Here is a 19,557-nt window from a genome sequence, read left to right on the forward strand (position 1 = left end):
TGGACCCTGTGAAGTCTGATTCTAGATAACTCAAAAGCAGGCTGATTTTTTGACAGTTTTTAAGTTAGCTGTAAACTGCTATTCTGTTTTCCTAAATTTAGTGTAAATAGATTGTAATTTATATATTCTCTTAATAGGCCCTAATTAAAGTTCACTTAAACTACTTTTATCATGATTTCTCAAATAACAAATTATATTACATTATGCATATTTTCTTTCTCTCCTTCTTAATCCCTTCTTCAGGTCAGGGAATGAAAAAGAAAAGAGAGAATCTATACACTATCTTCTGAGGGCCAGTGAGGCCTAGTTGAATTTGCTTAATGTAATTTACACACCCAAAAAATTATATCTCTCAACATTAGCAGCACATATTGATCACATCTAAAAAACCATAAAAAATATGAAGCAATTTAACATTCATATATCATTTCTTTTTTGTTAAGCAACAATCAATATTACTTGTCTTTACAAATCAGAAAATTGGTCAGATATAAATTAATTTGCCACAGATTACATAGCTAGTCCATTTTTGTAATTGAAATAAAGAATGGTAATTTTCCAAAAAAAAAAAAAAAGATGCTGAGTGTCTTACACACTCCATGTTGCTATGCTGAGTGCTGCCAGGGACATCCAGATTATTCTCAAGGAATTGCTGGACAGAAGCTGATGAGTTAGGTGGCTGGATACAAGATTCTGAGGATAGTGGAGTTTGACCCTCCCCTGCATTCCTCCAAGTTTGGTTGGGCAGGAATTGTTTGCAAGATTTTGAGTCTACCACTATAAAGGCTTTTTCTACAATACTTTAACATATGAGAGGTTAGGAAATAATGATAAGGATGACAATAATCCAATCAGCAATCCCTTCAAAATCTCACTCCCATCTGGAGTGAGAGATTACTTCAGACAAGATAAGATTCAAAGAAAAGTTAGTAAAAACTGCTATTTTCCTAATTGTTGGTTTTGACTAATTTCCAAATTCATAATCAATTTTCTCAAAATTTTGAGAATTTTACTAAGGCATGTTGCTCATGAAACTTCTGAGAATCTGTAAGATATTATTTTAATTTTATTTTCTTATCACTTTTTCTGTGCATTTTTTCAACTTTGGCCAGAGGTTTTAAATTCACGGAAAAAAAAAAAAAAATAGACTTTTTCAGGAAATTTTTCAGCATACAAACTACAAAATAGAGGGTTTTTTTCTGTCTAGTTGCCTATTACTCTTTCCTAAATCTAGCTTACACACAAATATGACATGGACATTCTGTGTAGAAACATCGATGCAAACAAAAATGACATGGAAGAGAAGTGTCCCAATTTTGTATACTGCCACAAACTTGAAATATTCCAATGACTTGGTCCTACAATCTATGTTAAAATTATAACAGTAACCAATACTGAAATGACCCTATTATCATTTTCAATATGTTTTCCTAAGGCCATGGTCTTATCATCCTGAGTTCTAGTTGTCTAGTTTCCAATAATGTGGTATTTACATTTCACTGCAAATGTGTGTGTGTGTGTGTGTGTGTGTGTGTGTGTGTGTGTGTGTGTGTGTGTAAAATGAAATACTTATAAAGGGCTTAATATCTCATTTAAATGCTTATTTCCTTTATCAAAAAGCATAAGATATGCCAAGTGGCAAAGAGAATTCTTCCATCATATCATAGCTTTGACTTAATTTGTGAATTTTCTTTTTTTAAAATTTATTTTTAATACATATTGTTTTATGAATCATGTGGGAAAACAAAATCAGAGCACAAGGGAAAAACCATTGGGTGAGATTTAAAAAAAAAAGAAAAAGAAAGAAAGGAAGGAAGGAAGGAAGGAAGGAAGAAAGAAAAAGAAAAGAAAGAAAGAAAGAAGAAAGAAAGAAAGAAAGAAAGAAAGAAAGAAAGAAAGAAAGAAAGAAAGAAAGAAAGAAAGAAAGAAAGAAAGAAAGAAAGAAAGAAAGAAAGAAAGAAAGAAAGAAAGAAAGAAAGAAAGAAAGAAAGAAAGAAAGAAAGAAAGAAAGAAAGGAAGGAAGGAAGGAAGGAAGGAAGGAAGGAAGGAAGGAAGGAAGGAAGGAAGGAAGGAAGGAAGGAAGGAAGGAAGGAAGGAAGGAAGGAAGGAAGAAAAAGAAAGAAAGAAAGAAAGAAAGAAAGAAAGAAAGAAAGAAAGAAAGAAAGAAAGATAAGAAGAAAGAAAGAAAGAAAGAAAGAAAGAAAGAAAGAAAGAAAGAAAGAAAGAAAGAAAGAAAGAAAGAAAGAAAGAAAGAAAGAAAGAAAGAAAGAAAGAAAGAAAGAAAGAAAGAAAGAAAGAAAGAAAGAAAGAAAGTGATCTTAGAATAATTTGATTTATATTCAGTTTCTTTAGTTGTTTTTCTGGATACAGGATGGTATTTTCTGTCCAAAGCCTATTGGAATTTCTTTGGATCACTGAATTACTGAGAAGAACCAAGCCTTTCATAGTTGATCATCACATATTCTTGCAGTTATTGTGTACAATGTATTCCTAGTTCTGCTTATTTTATTCAGTATCAGATCAAGTAAATCTTTCTAGGCCTTTTTAAAATCAGCTTGTTCATGACTTTTTATGGAACAATAATATTCCATTACCTTCATATACCACAACTTGTATAGCCATTCCCCAACTGATAGTTATTTACTCATTTTCCAATTCTTTCTACAGAATTCAGTTTTCAATTGTTTGCATATGACTTTATTTATGTAAGAAGCATTTTATAATTCTGTTAATATAGATCTTGAGTTTGTCTTGGCAAGCAGGTCCCCAAATATTTTATTTTGTCTATGATAATTTTAAATGGAATTACTCTTTCTATCTCTTGCTGATGGGCTTTGACAGTAAGACATAGAAATGCTGATGATTTGTGTGGGTTTATTTTTTATCCTGCAACTTTGATAAAGCTGTGAATTGTTTACAGTAGATTTTTGGATGATTTTCTAGGATTCTCTAAGTATATTACTATATCATCTACAAAGAGTGATAGTTTTATTTCCTCGTTGCCTATTCTAATTACTTTAATTCCTTTTTCTTTTCTTATTGGTCAAGCTAATATTTCTAGTACAATGTTAAATAATAGTGGTGATAATGAGTATCCTTGTTTCCCTCCTGATTTTATTGGGAATGTGTCCAGCTTCTTCTCTCCATTACAAATAATGCTTGCTCTAAGTTTTGACAGATACTACTTATTATTTTATTATTTTAGGGAAAATTTGCTTTATCCCTATGGTCTATAATGTTTTTTTTTTTTTAATAAGAATGAGTACTGTAATTTGTCAAAAGTTTTTTCTTCATCTATTGAGATTATCATATGAATTCTGTTAGTTTTCATATTGATATTGATATTGAAACTATGGTAATAGTTTTTCTGATATTGAACCAATGCTGCAGTCCTCGTATAAATCCCACTTGGTCATAATTTATTATCCTGATGATAAATTGTAATCTCTTTGCTAATATTTTATTTAAATTTTTTGCATCAATATTCATTAAGGAGATTGATCTATAGTTTTCTTTGTTTTGGTTTGTCCTGTTTTAGGTATCAGTGTCACATTTGTGTCATAGAAGGAATTTGGCATTACTTCTTCTTTACTATTTTTCAATAGTTTACAGAGTATTGAAATTAATTGTTCTTTAAATGATTTGGTGGAATTCACTTGTGAATCCACCAGACCCTGGAAATTATTTTCTTGAGGAGTTCATTAATGACTTATTCAATTTCTTTTTCTAAAATGGGACTATTTAATTTATTTTCTCTTCTATTAATCTGGACAATTTCATTTTTTAAAACATTCATCCATTTCAATTAGATTCATTCTATTCAAATAGTAACGATTGCTGCCATTCAATTGGACAAAATAGATCTTAATTATTGCTTTAATTGTTTTTTTTTTTTTTTCATTGGTGGTAAGTCTACTCTTTTCATTTTTATGCTAGTGATTTGGTTTTTTTCTTTCCTTTGTCTGATCAAATTAGCCAAAGATTTATCTATTTTCAAAATCTTTTTCATAAAATCAACTCTTAGTTTTATTTATTAGTTCAAAAGTTTTCTTCATTTCTGTTTTATTAATCTCTCTTTTGAGTTTCAGAATTTCTAATTTGGTATTTAATGAGGGGCTAATTTGTTCATTTTCTAGCTTTTTTAGTTGCATGCCTAATTCACTGGTTTCCTTTTTCTCTATTTTATTCATTTATCTATTTAGAGACATAAAATTCCCCTAATAATTGCTTTGGCTTCATCCCATATGTTTTGTTATATTGTCTCATTATTGTCATTCTCCTGAATGAAATTAGGGATTGTTTCTTGGATTTCTTTGACTCACTCAATTTGTTTTCAGTCTCTTTCCCTGGCCCTTTGTTAAACATATATATATTTGTGCATGTGCCATATACTGCCAAGGAAAAAGATGTATTCCTTTCTGTCCCTATTCTGTTTTCTCCAGAGATATAGCTTATCGAGGTTTTCTAGGATCCTATTAAGCTCCCTAGTTACTTTCTTATTTATTTGTGGTTGATTTGCCTACTTCTGAGAGGGGAATAGTTTTGCTGTGTATTTTTTCCCACAACTGGCTTAAAATTTTCTCTAGGAATTTCCTTGCTATACCACTTGATGTATACACATGTAATATCATTAATACTTCATTATTTATGGCACCCTTTATCAAAATGCCCTTTCCTTCCTTATCTCTTTTAATGCTATCTATTTTTACTTTTGCTTTTTCTGAGATCAGAATAGTTACCCTTGGTTTTTTTTGTTGTTGTTGTTTTCTACTTCAATTGAAACATAATAAATTCAGTTCCAGACTTTTAACTTTATTCTGTATTTGTCTTGCTGTGTTTCCTATAAATAATATATTTTAAGATTCTGCTTTTTAATGCACTCTGCTATTTGAATCTGTTTTATGGGGGGGGGGGAGTTCATCCCACTCACATTCACCATTATGATTACCAGTGCATTTCCTTCCATCCTAATTTCTCCCCTGTATATAGTATTGTTCTCTCTTTCCACTGTTTTTAGTCGTGCTTTTTTTAAATTCATCCACCCATTACCTTAGTTCCCATCACTCCTCCCTGTTCTCTCAGTAGTGCTTTTTACCTATCCCACCTATTAACTTATATCTTCTATCACCCCTTCCTCTTTCTCTTACTTTTTTCTTTAATGTTTCTGCCTTCCCTTCTACCCTGTCCATCCCCTTTTTCCCCCTCTTATTCCTCTCTAAGTTTAAATAAATCTCTATATTGATGCAGGGTGAATATTTGGTGTTTAGATAATCATAGGCAAGGATTAGAGGGCAGAGGGATAGAGGCCAGAAACTTACTTTCCAGCAGGACAAGGAGGAGAGAATTTGGTGACTTTGGGCTTGAGAATCCAGGAGCCTTGAAGCAGCTTTTTTGTCTCCTTCACTTCTCCCCCTAAATACCAAGGACTTGAATTTATCCTAACTCTGGCTGATCCTGAGGCCTCCAGGGAGCTAGTCCAGTCTTAACATTTTGGTGCCCAAATTGTGAACCAAGGACCCCAATTTCACTGAACAAGTCACTGTGACCAGTAAATAGGGTGAATATTTTAATAGACAAATAGAGAACTTACTTTGTTAAGAGCTAAACTAGTAACTCTCATTTTCTAGCTGAAATGGGCCAGATATTAGGAAAAGATTTTGCCCCACCCTGAGGGAGATCTACAGGAATCATACTCAGAGTGAGAAAGAGGTAAAGTTTGATTATAACTTGGGAACAGATTGATGGACTAGTGGAGTGGATACATTAAAATGCATATTCCCTTGGTTCTTCAAAGAAAAAGAAGCACAGGGAGATAATTGGAAACTAGTAGGAGATCAACTATGTGAATATTACAATGATAAAAGTCCTGATTCAATTTCTAAGGAAACATTCTATATGTACAACTTAATACAATTAATCTTAAAGAATCCCATAAATTCTAGAAAAAAGAAAAGTTTTAAGAACAGCCAGATGAGGAAGTGTGAGGAGAAAGAGGAAGAGAAGGGAGAAATTAATGGAAATCTCACAAGAGGGCATGGGGAATTAAGTGAATTTAAAGAATGTGATTCTCACTCTCACAGCCAGCTTCAACTCCACCTACACCCAAGCAGGTCCTTGACTCTCCCTCATCAATTTCACCTTCCTTGGTGGAGGAAGAAGGAAAAGTGGGAGGGGCAGTGATATCACCAGCACCTCCCCCCCAGCAATCACTCCTCTTATGACTGTATTGCAAAAGGCAATTACTTAAAGCCAAAGAGGAAGGGCAGAATACAGCTGATATAAGAATAGAAATGTATCCTGTGATTGAACACCTTAACTCTTCAGGTATAGAAAGGAGAAGATACACTCCTTTTAATCTAGAAATTGTCAAAGATTTGAAAAAAGCTTTAACTCTTTATGGGGCTACATCATCTTATGTTAAGATATTATTACATAATTTGGCTTATGAAATTTTAACTCCCAGTGACTGGAAATCTATAGCAAGGACATGCTTAGAACCTGGACAAAACTTGTTGTGGCTTTCTGAATATAGTGAACTCTGTAGGATGCAAAGCCAATAAAATAGGCAAACTGGAATTAATACTCCAATCACCTGTGACCAACTAACAGGTGTAGGTTCTTATGGAGACACTTCAGCACAAATTAATTACCCCATAGCAACATATGAGCAAATTGCTTCTGCTGCTATCAAATCATGGGATTTTATCCCAGGTAAACAGGACAGAGGAGAGGCCTTCAAGAAAATAGCACAAAGGCCAAATGAACTCTTTACTGATTTTGTGGGATGTCTGCAGACAGCTGTCATATGAACTATTGATGAAAATGCAGCAATAAAAATTATGATAAGGCAACTTGCTAAAGAAAATGATAATGATATTTGTAAAAGAATTATACTAGGACTACAAAAGGATGTTCCTTTAGAGGAGATCATAAGACACTGTGCCACAGTGGGCACAAATACCTTTTATACCCAGGCAATGATGTAGACTTCCCAAGATCTGAATCCTGGAAGACAAAGTGCCTTTTGGCAAGGGACTTCCAGAGAGACTTGTCAGTGTTTTCAATGTGATAAAGTAGGGCATCTCAAAGCTCAATGTTGGCACAGAAACAGAGTGAGAAAACAGGGTGGGAGAATAAGACCGAATACCCCATGTCCAAAATGTAACAGAGGCTTCCATTGGGCATTAGAATGTGACTGATTCAGGAAAATGGGATGGGAGGCCTAGCCCTAGGGCCCAAAACACAAAACACTTGGGGCATGATGACAGCCAATGCTACACTTGAAGAGTCTTTAGAAGTTCAGTACTCAGACATGAACAATCAACCAAGAAGCAATATGATGGGAGAAAAGGATTACAATTGGGGAGAATAGAGTTGAATGCAGCTGGGAAAACTGAGATATCCCTTGGAGAGGTGAAATCTGATCCTCTCCAGCCTATGGATCCCTTGCCTCCAGGTACAGTAGACTTGACCATTTCACCTCCTGAGAGTACTTACAAAACAGTGTCCATCCATACACTGATGTGGGAAACTGGGAAATGGGTAGATAATATCCCAGTCACTAATACAAGTAGACAATGTGTGACTTATCAACCAGGAGAAGTAGTAGCATCAGGTTTACTGATATAGACTCCCAATAAGCAATCTGATGATAGTTGTTCAGATTTTGACTCCAAGCAACAGAATCCAGGAATATTTAACACTGCAGCAATTACAGCTGACCAACTCCTGCTCACTATCACTGTATGTATAAATGGCACACCGTTAGAAGGATTGGTAGACACAGGTGGAGATCATACAGTCATTAGAGGTGCCAACTGGCCCTGTCACTGGCCAGAGATTAAGGTAAAAACCCGTATGTTTGGCATAGGAAGATCAATAACAGCTGAAGTTAGTGCTACCCTTCTGAGATGGACATTGGAAGGCGAAACAGGAATTTTTACTCCTTTTATAGTTGAAAAAATTCCCATCAATCTGTGGGGAAGAGATATTTTACAACAATTAGGTTACAAATGAGCACTTCAGGTTTTTAAGGCAGGGCTGCTGTTGAAAGGCTACCAACACTCTCACCTGTTCCTATTCAATGGAAAACTGAATTCCAATTCACTTATACTGGATACACAAGTGTGAATAGAACAGTGGCCCTTAGCTAGTGATAAAATTTAGCCTTATTAGATATAGTACAGGAGCAACTTGACCAAGGACACTTACAACCTTCTCTAAGTCTTTGGAATTCCCCTATATTTGTTGTAAGAAAGAAATCTGGAAAATGGAGGATGTTGACTGATTTAAGAAAAGTCATTAAATAGATGGAAACAATGAAAACTCTTCAGCCAGGACTACCATCTCCTACTCAATAGCCTAGAGAATGGCCTCTTTGGATTATAGACATTAAGGATTGCTTCTATTCTATCTCTCTAGATAAGGAGGATATGATTTTCCTTTTCAGTGCCCAGTGTTTGTATAGGGCTGAAACTCTGAATGGGTGCACTGGAATCAGACAACCGAGCACTTAAGGCTAATTACCTATTGGATAATACTCTATTAGCATATGCTTGCAAAATGGCCCTTCTCACAATTCTGTGCTGGCTTGATCTTTTGGTGTATATAGATAATTGTAGGAGGGATTAGGGGCTGGAGTAAGACAAGCCACAGTCACTTGGGAGGAGGACGATGAGGAGAAGGGAGGTTGGTGGTGAGCCTCGTGGAGGTTTGTCTGTCTCCTTTACTTCTCCACCAAAGATAAAGGACTTTTGCTGATCCTGGGGTCAACAGAGAACTAACCCAGGTCTCACAAGTGTTAACTTAGCTGAACCATAAAAGATGTGAACGGCCAGTTTTGCCACAGGGAATGAAAAACATTCCTACTAAGTGTCAAATGTATGTTGCTGCTGATCTTACTCCAGTAAAAAAAAGCATTTCCAAAAGTAATGTTATTACATTGCATGGATGATATATTGGGATGTGCACTTGAGGAAAAATGTTACAAGCATGTCTACTAAGGAACAACAAATTGCATATAGCTCCAGAAAAAATTCAAAGACTTGCTCCTTTTCAGTATTTAGGATACAAAGTATAGCCAAAGGTGCTTACAATACAAACATTGTTGTTAAGAACAGAGAAGCTAAATACAATGACTTCCAGAAACTGATAGAAGATATCCAATAAATGCATCCAATATCTGGCTTGACTCCCCAATTCCCTTTGGTGGTTTTCATCTCTCTTCCTGAGAAATCAGGAACAGTCTGATCACTTCCTTTTTGAGGTTCTCACCTCCCTGAGAAGTCAGGGACAGCATGACCATTTGTGTTCTAAAACAAAAGATGCAAAGGGCTGAAACTTTGAAAAAGGTATGCTTGACTCAGACAACAGAGCACTTAAGGCTAATTATCTATTTGATATGAGACAATGACTCTATTAGCATAAGTTGAATAAATGGCTCTTCTCACAGTTGATGCAGGGTGAATGTTTGGTGTTAAGATAATCATAGGCAATGATTAGAGGGCAGAGGGACAGAGGCCAGAGATTCACTTTGTGGCAAGACAAGGAAGAAAGCACTTGGTGACTGTGGACTCAGAATCCAGGAAGATATTGAGTCTTGCTGGGTATTATTTCTTGGTTTTAACCCTAGTCTTTTGCTTTCTGAAATATGATATTCCTGGCCGTCCGATTCTTTATTGTAGAAGCTGCCAGATCCTGGGTAATCCTGACTATTGATCCTTGATATTTAAATTGTTTTTGTCTGGTGCTCTGAAGTATTTTTTCCTTGAGATTATGGTTTTGGAATTTTGTAACAATGTCCCTTGTGAGATCTCTTTCATGGTTATGGCCTTAAAGTAGGCCAATAATTTTAAAATTGTCTCTTCTAGATCTATTTTCTAAGTTGACTGTTCCTCCAATGAGGTATTTCACATTTTCTTCCATTTCTTAATTGTGGGTGAAAAGAGGTGAAGGGTGGTAAAAAATAAAACAGGATGAATTTGTGGGTGGTAAGAAAAGAAAAGTGGAATCAAAATATCAGAGTAAAGTCAAGAAGCTTCTTAAACTATCCCAGTTTCCTCTCAAAAACCACATGAAACCATGTCTCTGAACAGAGTCTGACAGACAGAAACACTCTCCAGCTCAAGACAGAAAGGTCATTCTCACTGGGGTGAAAAGCATATTCAATCCAGGTCAGATAAACTCTAGGAAAGTTGATGAAAGGCTCTTGATCACAGCAAATCAGCCACTAAGATCCTCATCCTGGCTATGTAGAAGAACAAATCAATGAACTCAGAAGACAAACATTCAGAAACCAGGCTGTTCACTGCAAAGAGCAGGCAAAGCTACCCCCTGAAAACAGTCTTAAAGCTGCACAAAAAGCTTGGGACAATATTCCCTTTACCCCAGGAGGAGAGCTCAGCCATAAAACTAAAAAAGGAAGAAATTACATAAGAAAAGAAAAGAAAATGAGCAAGAAACAGAAAATAACCTTGACCACAGAAAGCTACTATGGTGACAAGGAACACCAAAACTCAAACTCATACAAAGACAGAATGGCCACAGAAGAAATATCCAACATTGATATGAATTGGCCTTAAGCCCAAAAAGGCTTTTTGGAAGTGCAAATAAAATACTTTAAAAGGCAAATAACAGAAGTAAAAAAAAAAAAAAAAAAAATTGAGAAAGGAAATAAGAGGTATGCATGAGAGAGTCAATAGTTGGGAAAGGAAGGAAAAAAAATTGTCTGAAGAAACCACCTCCTTAAATAGTAGAATTAGCCAAATCAAATAAGATATAAAAGCTAACTGAAGAAAATCACACATTAAAAACTAGAACATGCCAAATGGAAGCTAACAACTTTGTGAGACCGCAAAAATCAGTTAAACCACCTAAAAGAATGAAAATATGGAAGAAAATGTGAATTTTCATTACAATGTAACATGGACATATTTTATAGGAGATTAATCATAGATTGCCTTATAAAAGATATGATAGAGAAAGAAATTAACCAAAATGTGAAGTTTTTTGTTGTTGTTGTTGTTGTTGTTGTTGTTTTTGTTTTGTTTTTTTTTTGGTTTGTTTGTTTGTTTTTTTCCAATCAGTAGTCTAAAATTAACCCAAAAAACAGCATTATGGTATGATTCTTTCTCTTTCTCTCTCTCTCTCTCTCTCTCTCTCTCTCTCTCTCTCTCTCTCTCTCTCTCTCTCTCTCTCTCTCTCTCTCTCTCTCTCTCTTTTCATTTGCTAGGTTTTCTAACTCATTAAACATATTTCAGATGCTAGGATTACTCAAATGAGTCCTAATCAAATCCAAGCCTTCAATGGATCTAATTCATTGTAGCCACCATTGTGGTTCTACAACAAACATGAAATCAAGAGTGTCTGATTGTTCACACAGCAAGCTTCAAAAATCATAGCAAACAACTGGCAGGTCTAAATCTACAATGATCACATAGTTGCAGATCACAGAGGACTAACATTTTGGTTTGTAAGGATGCAATTTTTTTCATATTTAAGAATGGTAAAGTAAAAACAAAAAATGAACAATGTAAATATGCAGTAAATATTAAAAAAAAAAAAAACATCCAATATACAAAGTTACTATCTGCCCATTTTAAATTCAGGAATCAGCATATAATGATAAAATGATAAATAGACCACTTCAAGTCAATTGTAAAAGTCATCTAATTTTGTTGGCCTGCATATTTTTTGCCTGTAAAATGAGGATGTAGAAGTAGGTAATTTCTAAGGTTTTTTTCAGTGCCTACCATGGTGCCTTGCATATAGTAAGAACTTTATAAATATTTGCCGAATTTATATGAATTATAGAAACTCAGGATTGTAAAGCAACCCATAAAGTCATCTCATCTGGACAACTAGTAAGAATGCTAAAAAAAAAAAAAAAAAAAGTGAAAAACTTTAGCTGGTCCCAGGACAGGTCTTGATGAGGCAGGGCTTGGTTTTGAAATGAATGAACTTTAAAGCTACTTTTTGTAGGAAGTATTCCATTTTCATCTTTGTATTTCTAATGAATAGCATGCTGATTTTAAAAGACTAGGCATGTAATAATTGTTTGCTAAATTAAAATGAATAAACTCTGTTTTTTGAGTGTTTTTAATGTCATCCTTATAGAAATTTTTTTGAATGTTCTCATTCTAAACTCTCTGTGGGCTTCTTCCCTCCAGAATTTTTTTCTTTAATTTTATTAAGCAATAGTGCTTACAATCTTTAATAATGTTTAGTGAATGTTAAATTATTGCCATGAGGAAGAAACCAAAAGAGCTCCAAAACTGCTTAACAAGACCAAAATCGGATTCCTTTGCCAAATAGAGATAGAATAGCCAAGTATAGCAACAGTTTATAACATAATGTCACTTGTGAAATATAGTATAACAGCAAATTTATGATACAATATTCCTGGAGAATATTGATATTTAAAAGGTGAATATATAGTTCAAGAAGAAGGTGAAGCCATTTAAAGAACATTACAATCAAAAAGCAATCCAGGATGCTATTCTGGACCCAATGAATTATCCATTTGCAGTATCTCACCCAAATAGATGTGTTGCTAAATGAGCCTTATGCCTATCTATTTTGAATATATATTCTAGACAAAAATTGTCAGAATTATCAAATATATATGACCATCTCAAACCAGATTAAAATGCAATTAGGTAATGCTTAATTAAATAGTAGAACAAAAATAATGTTAACATATGGTTTTCTAAAGCATTATGAGGCCCATTTGTGTGATTAAATGGCTCTTATTTCTATTTGAATTTGATACCACTGCTCTAGGAAACAGGTATTCTTCATCTACTTTTCTTTTTCTCTTTAGATAGTCAAATTAAGGTCTTTTAGTTAGGAAACTCTAACAGAGAGTTTGATTATTATTACAATTAAAGAAAAAAGGAAAAACAAAATGGCTACTTTGTATAATTATAATTTTTGTCTTTTTTTGAAATTTTTAAAATTAAAACTTTTCATTTTCAAAATATATGTATGGATAATTTTTCAACATGAACATTTGCAAAACCTTATGTTCCAATTTTTCCCCTTCTTCCCCCATCCCCTCCTCTAAATAGCAAGTAATCCAATATATGCTAAACATGGTAAAAATATATTTTAAATCCAATATATGCATATATATTTATATAATTATCTTGCTGCACAAGATCAAATCAAAAAGAAAAAAATGAGAAAGAAAATAAAATGCAAGCAAACAACAAGAACAACAAGAACAAAAGAGTGAAAATGCTACGTTGTGACCCATGCTCAATTCCCACAGTCTTTCTGTATGTAGATGATTCTCTTCATTACAAGATCATTGGAACTGGCCTGAATCATCCCGTTGTTGAAAAGAGCCATGTTCATATGATTATAATTTTATTATTTTCTTAGGAAAATAGACTATAAATCCATTGAGGAAATCCATAGAGATATTCCTTACATTTATAAGCAATATCCTACAAATAAAATTCTGCAATACACAAATAATTTATCATAATCCAACTGACTGAAAAGTATAGAGAATGCAATATCACACTATACCTACCATTTGCCAATTATTAGAAAGCACTTGATGTGGAAAGCAAAATATTACCCCAAAGGCTCTCCTCTAACAAGGAATACTTCCCATGTTTATGTTAAAATGCTATCATTCTCTGAAAGTTATAATCACACAGACAGAATTATAAGAAAATCCTCTGATCATTTATATGAAGCAAGGCATAAAACAAGGAAAATTAGGCTCCTTCCAACCAAAGGTATTTATTACTTTTGTAGAAGAAATCTGGAATATATTTCAAGATTCAAAAAGATTCCCTATAGATTGTGAGTTTGTCCAGATGTTCTTGTGTTGAGCACCACACCTAAGTGTAAAATCCAGAAAGCTTGTAAAGGGTTAAAGGAGATTGTATGATTAAGGGGTGGATTGATTCTCTAAAAGCCCCCACAGATATGAATTGTAACACACATGAAGGAATTGCAAATCAGCCTTTACTGATGCAGATGTAGCTTGGGAATTGGGAATGAAATAAATCAGAAGCAAAAGGGAAGAGGACAGAGGTCAGAGAATATAACTGTCTCTCAGTTTCCTTATATTGTTATCATCCTCTCATATGAAAGGATTTATTCTGCTGGTCAGAATTAGATCCCCAGCACCCACTAGCAGGTTGCTCCCATAACATTCTTGTCCGAAAATGACAATTGTCTGACAATGTAAATTACAAATTCTGTGTCATGAAGAAACATTCTTTCTCAGATCTATAAAATATTTGAGAATGATCGGTGCATACATTTTTTTAACTTTTTAAAATAGAAGACATCTTCAAAGTCACAATTATCTGGGGTAGGGAGCATTCAAAATATCACATCTTTATTTGCTAAATGCACAAAAGAGGAAAGCATAAAAAATGGAGGCATATGCTTATCAAAGATCTTCACCAAGAAGTATGAATGTGATAGTTTGAAAGAGAAAATGGTCTGCCTGTTGATAAAAATGGAGTGATACTGAATTTAAGTGGCAACATGAATGGAAACCTGTTGTGATGTAGGAGCACCCTGCCAGAGGCTGCTGGAAGTCTAACTCAGACCTGTAGAATGGATCTCTTCATGTAAAAGGATGGTGATGATGATGATGATGATGATGATGATGATAATGATGACGACCACCATGACCATGATGACGACACAAGGAGACTGAGAGGCAGTTGCGTTGTCTGACTTCTCTCTTCTTCCCTCTTGCCTTTTATTTATTTCATTCCCCATCCACAAGGAACATCTATGTTAGTAAAGGCTGCTTTGCAACTCCTTCAAGTGTTATGATTCACAAGATGTGGAGGCTCTCAGAGAATTGAACTGCCCCTTCCCCTTAACATGGTCCTTAACAAAAACCTAGCATTGAAGCTAATAAGGCAAAGATTTAAGCTCTGCCTTTGACACATATCATCTGTGTAACCCTAGGCAAATCATTTAATCTCTCAGTTTATCTCTAAAAGGGTAGAAATTGCAATACAGATGGTGATTTGCATTGAGGGGAATTTGTTTGTTTGGAGTTCCCTCTCAATGAATTCAGAAGCCCAATCCCTTTTCCTTCATATTTATGAATTAAACCCAAGACGCTATCAGGTCTTCTCAATGAGATCTGCAGTCCCTCAATGAAGACCTAGTTTTCAATCAAAATAAGAAAGGTCAAGTGGATTTAAAAAAATTATCCAGATTATGACATTCACTTGGATGGGAAAGATGTTACATTTGATTTGGAGGATTTTTAAATACTGTCTTTCTTCCTTTCCAACCTACTTCTCCCACACCTCATTTTGAAGCTGTCCTTTATGTGCTCTCTTCTCCCATTAAAATTTTAGCTGCTTGAGACTTCTTTTATTTGTATTTTTTTCCCAATATATAACATAGTACCTAACATATGAGAAATGCTCCTTTTAACTATCTACAGATAGCTCTTCTAGCTATCTATCAGAATGGAAAAAAAGGGGATAAAATCAGGAAAATCATATTGAGAATGTGTTCAGTGCTTTCATAGCTCTGAAGTTGTTTGTTGCCATGCTAAGTCATTTTTAAGATAGTATTTTCATGATGATTTGATATGTTTACAAATCATGGAACACCATGACCTGAAAATTACCAAAAATGTAAGGAATTGAAAAGGCTATGAAAAGAAACACAATGGATCATAACAGTATATAACCAAAAATGACTTGCATTTAAGAAATTATGTGAAAGACATTATCAAGGACATAGATGATCAGAGAGAAAAGAATAAAAGCCAGTCCATGTACTACACTGGAGTCCTTGAAATATGAAAAGAAATAAAGGAGGCTTTGAGTGTGTTAGATAGATACTTTATGAAGAATTTATGCACAGAATGAAAAAATGTGGATGAATTGTAACCCTCTCTGCTCTCCTGTTCTCCTACCCCCCCCAGTCTTTTTTTTTTCTCTAAAAAAGTGAATTTTACCTTTATAGTGTCATTTATCCTTTTGACAGTTTGATAAAGGCTAAGAACACTTTCTCAAAGTAATGTTTTTAAATGCCAAAAATAAAATATAAAGATTAGCTTAAAAAGCACTAAATCATTTTGAAATAAAATTATCAAAATAAAATAATTTATTTAAGAAAAGTTCATGGAGTCCAGAAATTACTCTGTTCTGATAGTATTGTCATGATGCAACATATATATATATATATATATATATATACATACATATATGTTGTATGCATACATATATACTACATATTGTATGTATGTATGTTGTTCAGTTGCATCTAATTCTTTCAAATCATATTGGGGGGTGTTGGCAGAGATACTGGAATGGTTTGCCATTTCTTTATCTAATTCATTTTTCAGGTGAGGAACTGAGATAAACAGGTATAAGTGACTTGCTTAGGGTCACATAACTAGTAAATGTCTGAGATTAGATCTGAACTTGAACTCAAGTCTTCCTGGCTCCAGGCCCAGCATTCTAAATATTGTACCACCTAGCTACCTATATCTATGTTCATCTTTATACATACTTACATGCATGCATACATATAATTATTTTCATATTGTCTCCCCCAAAGGAATATGAGTTCCTTGACAACAGGGATTATATTATTGCCTGATGCATTATAAGTATTTTTTAAATAACTGACTGTGCTGGTACATAGAGAATTCACATCTAAGAGTAATATCCATAGATCAGATGTCTCTACGTATTTTTGTACATATACACGTATGTTTATGTGTATATAAAAATGGAGAAAAAGCAAAAATGAAATTAGTTGACTTCATACTCTGTATGTAATGATTAAATACATCCATTAGAAGAAAATTTGTTAGGGAATAAGACCTGATAACATCATAAATTTTTTGTTCCTTTTGTATTTCTCAAATGAGGATTAAACCATACTTTTTATTCACCTAGGCTTAACCAACCTTCTATGCAAACAAGTATTTGCTCAATTCTGACATCATAGTTCAAAGATCATTTAACATACTTTATATAAATTCTCTATTCCTTATCTTGTGGTAAGTAAGGTTCACAACAACAACAAAATATGCACTGGTTAGCTGCTTCAATCTTAAATTAAGACCTGCTATAAAAAGTCCTACTTTGGGGGGAATATAAAATTCTGAAGATGGATTAGGGTATTCTTTGTTTATACTCATGTACATGCATAGATACACAAACAAGATGCTAAAAATGTAGGTTTCAGGTTTCTGCTGTGTTCTTTTTTAATTTGATATTCTTGCCTATCTTACGTCTCTAAACCCAAAATAAGTCTAATTATTCTGGCTATGCTACTTTAATCAGTTACCATTGTATATACATTGGCAGCTACCAGAGGAAAGGCATAACAATGGGTAGAAACTAAAATACCTCTTCACAGTTTGCCATGATTCTTCTACATCCTTTGAAGTTACATAAAAGTCACATTGTGCAAGACTGAATCAAAAACTCCCATGGCATAAATGTTTTATCCATACCTCTTACTGTGCCATTTGAGACACTATTTCTGCAGCACTAAACCAACCTACAAACTTTATCTTCAGGTACTTTTTTCCCTCAGTTTGGAATCCTCATGCTGCCTCTCAGGTGCACAGTACTTTTCATTAACAAGATCTTCTCCTTCTCCCTCTCCCTCTCCCTCTCTCCCTCTTCCCCTCCCTCTCCTCCTCTCTCTCCCTCTTTCCCTTTCTCTCCCCCTCCTTCTCCCTCTCTGTTCCTCTCTCTCTCTCCCTCTCTCCTTCTCTGTATCCCCTTCTCTCTTTCCTTCTCTTCTTCCCCCTTCCTCTCTCTCCTTCTCTCCCCCTCTCAAATTTACCTCTCCCATTTGATACCCCTTTATTTTTCTCTTTATCTTTACACAATTAGTCAATCTTGGATGGATTTATGATAAGTGGAAAAGGCTAAAGGAGATTCCCTTAATTACAATTCTTTTTTGTTCCATAAGTAACAGATCTTCATAAAATCTTTCCATAAAATGTTTTCTTAATACCCCCACCTATCATTTTAGATTTATTAGAAAGGAGGAATGATAGATACAATGATAGGAGGATGTGGGAAGAATTTGAGTATAGGTCAACCCTTGTATGTGAATTTCACACATTCCACTAATACCCATAATATTATGCTTATATCACTCTTAAAGACTCAAGAATTATTGCCATTCTTAGAAAGTTTTAGCTATTTTATCTAATATCAATACGAAAAAAGCAAAAGATTCACAATGACAAAAATGACTGTGAAAATAGATAGTTTGACATTTTGCCCTTAAGCAAGCAGACTTTCATTACAGAATAGGTACCAAAATTTTGCTTATCAAATAGAGATGAATTCCCTTTTTATTGCCTCTTTTTTCGATGAAGAGAAGAATGAATAAGTCAGAAACTATCAAGAACTGAAAAGATAAGTACAAAAATAGAAAAAATATAGAATTGTTTAGTTTTTAATTAGAATATTTTCAGGCAGTTAAAAGATGGATAAAATTTTGAGCTCTGTATTACCTTTTGAATTTTGAGTACAAGAAATGTACTTTTTCTATATTTGAGTTATAAAAAACTGCATCCCAAGCTCTAGTCTTTCAGAAATATGTTAACCTATATCAGCTAGTACAGAAATGAGAAATTCCCTGTGTATCATACAACTAGCAGTCTAATCTAAATATAACAAATACATTCTAGATTACATAGTATTCAATGATATAATTACCATAAAGGGATCAGTTTTTTCTAACCTTCCTCATTCTTTCCTTCCCCCAATCCATAGTCATTTAAAAATATTTGCTTAGGCTTAGTATTTATTAAGTTTAGTAACATAATAGTCTATCATTATGCCTAATTGATATGGACTACAGTAAACTCCCATTCATACAACATTCAGAAACATTGACCCTACTGTATCTGCCTTTAAAAAAATGGCAGCTACTAGAAAAAAACAAACCTGCTTCCTGAGAGCTATGATGGTTTCTTGAACTTCTGCAGCAAAATGAATGAAATCCTGAGGAAAACTGGAACTGGACAAATGTGTCATATTTCCTGTATTTCTATCCATTGACAACTTTTCATTATGCCTGTAATGTAGGAAGCAAAATAAGAATCAGGGTGGCAGAGGGAAGGATCAAAGTTAAATAAAATCAGTAATTATGTGAGTACCTACTATGTGCAAGTTACTGAGACAGATGTTTTAAAGTACACAAAGGAGAAAAAGAATTAAAGTCATAATCGAGGATTTATAATTAAAATGAAAATAAAGAAGAATAATTCATGGAGTCATTCTTTTGATATTTCCTTTCAAACATATTGAAATTATTTTTCCCTTGAAAACTATGTGGAATGTCATGTTGTATTGCAAGTACATTTGGTATATTATTTAGATTTCAGAAGTATGTCTTTTCCTAATGACATTTTTCTCCCACTTTACACAGTGACAAAGCTGTGACAAATTAAATATCACACATTATGCAGCACTCAGGTGGGAAAGTTGCTAGCTGTATTACATATTCATGGAAATAGCAATGCTAAGACAATGATAAGTCTGGCTGTCAAAAATCAAACCTTCTTAAAAAGCCAAT

At 34.0% G+C, this 19,557-nt stretch overlaps 1 protein-coding gene across 4 annotated transcripts in view; it reads right to left on the minus strand.

Moving 5' to 3' along the window:
• PXDNL (peroxidasin like) overlaps positions 1-19,557 on the minus strand; it is a 512,873-nt gene that overhangs the window by 11,921 nt on the left and 481,395 nt on the right. For all 4 annotated transcript variants that reach the window (XM_074278161.1, XM_074278143.1, XM_074278151.1 and 1 more), the window contains one exon: positions 18,927-19,056. In XM_074278161.1, the coding sequence (XP_074134262.1) occupies positions 18,927-19,056 (130 nt within the window). Of the gene's footprint in view, positions 1-18,926; positions 19,057-19,557 lie in introns of those variants that run through there.

This window comes from Sminthopsis crassicaudata, chromosome 1 (genome assembly GCF_048593235.1).
Source record: "Sminthopsis crassicaudata isolate SCR6 chromosome 1, ASM4859323v1, whole genome shotgun sequence".
In the NCBI taxonomy this organism is placed as follows: Eukaryota; Metazoa; Chordata; class Mammalia; order Dasyuromorphia; family Dasyuridae; genus Sminthopsis; species Sminthopsis crassicaudata.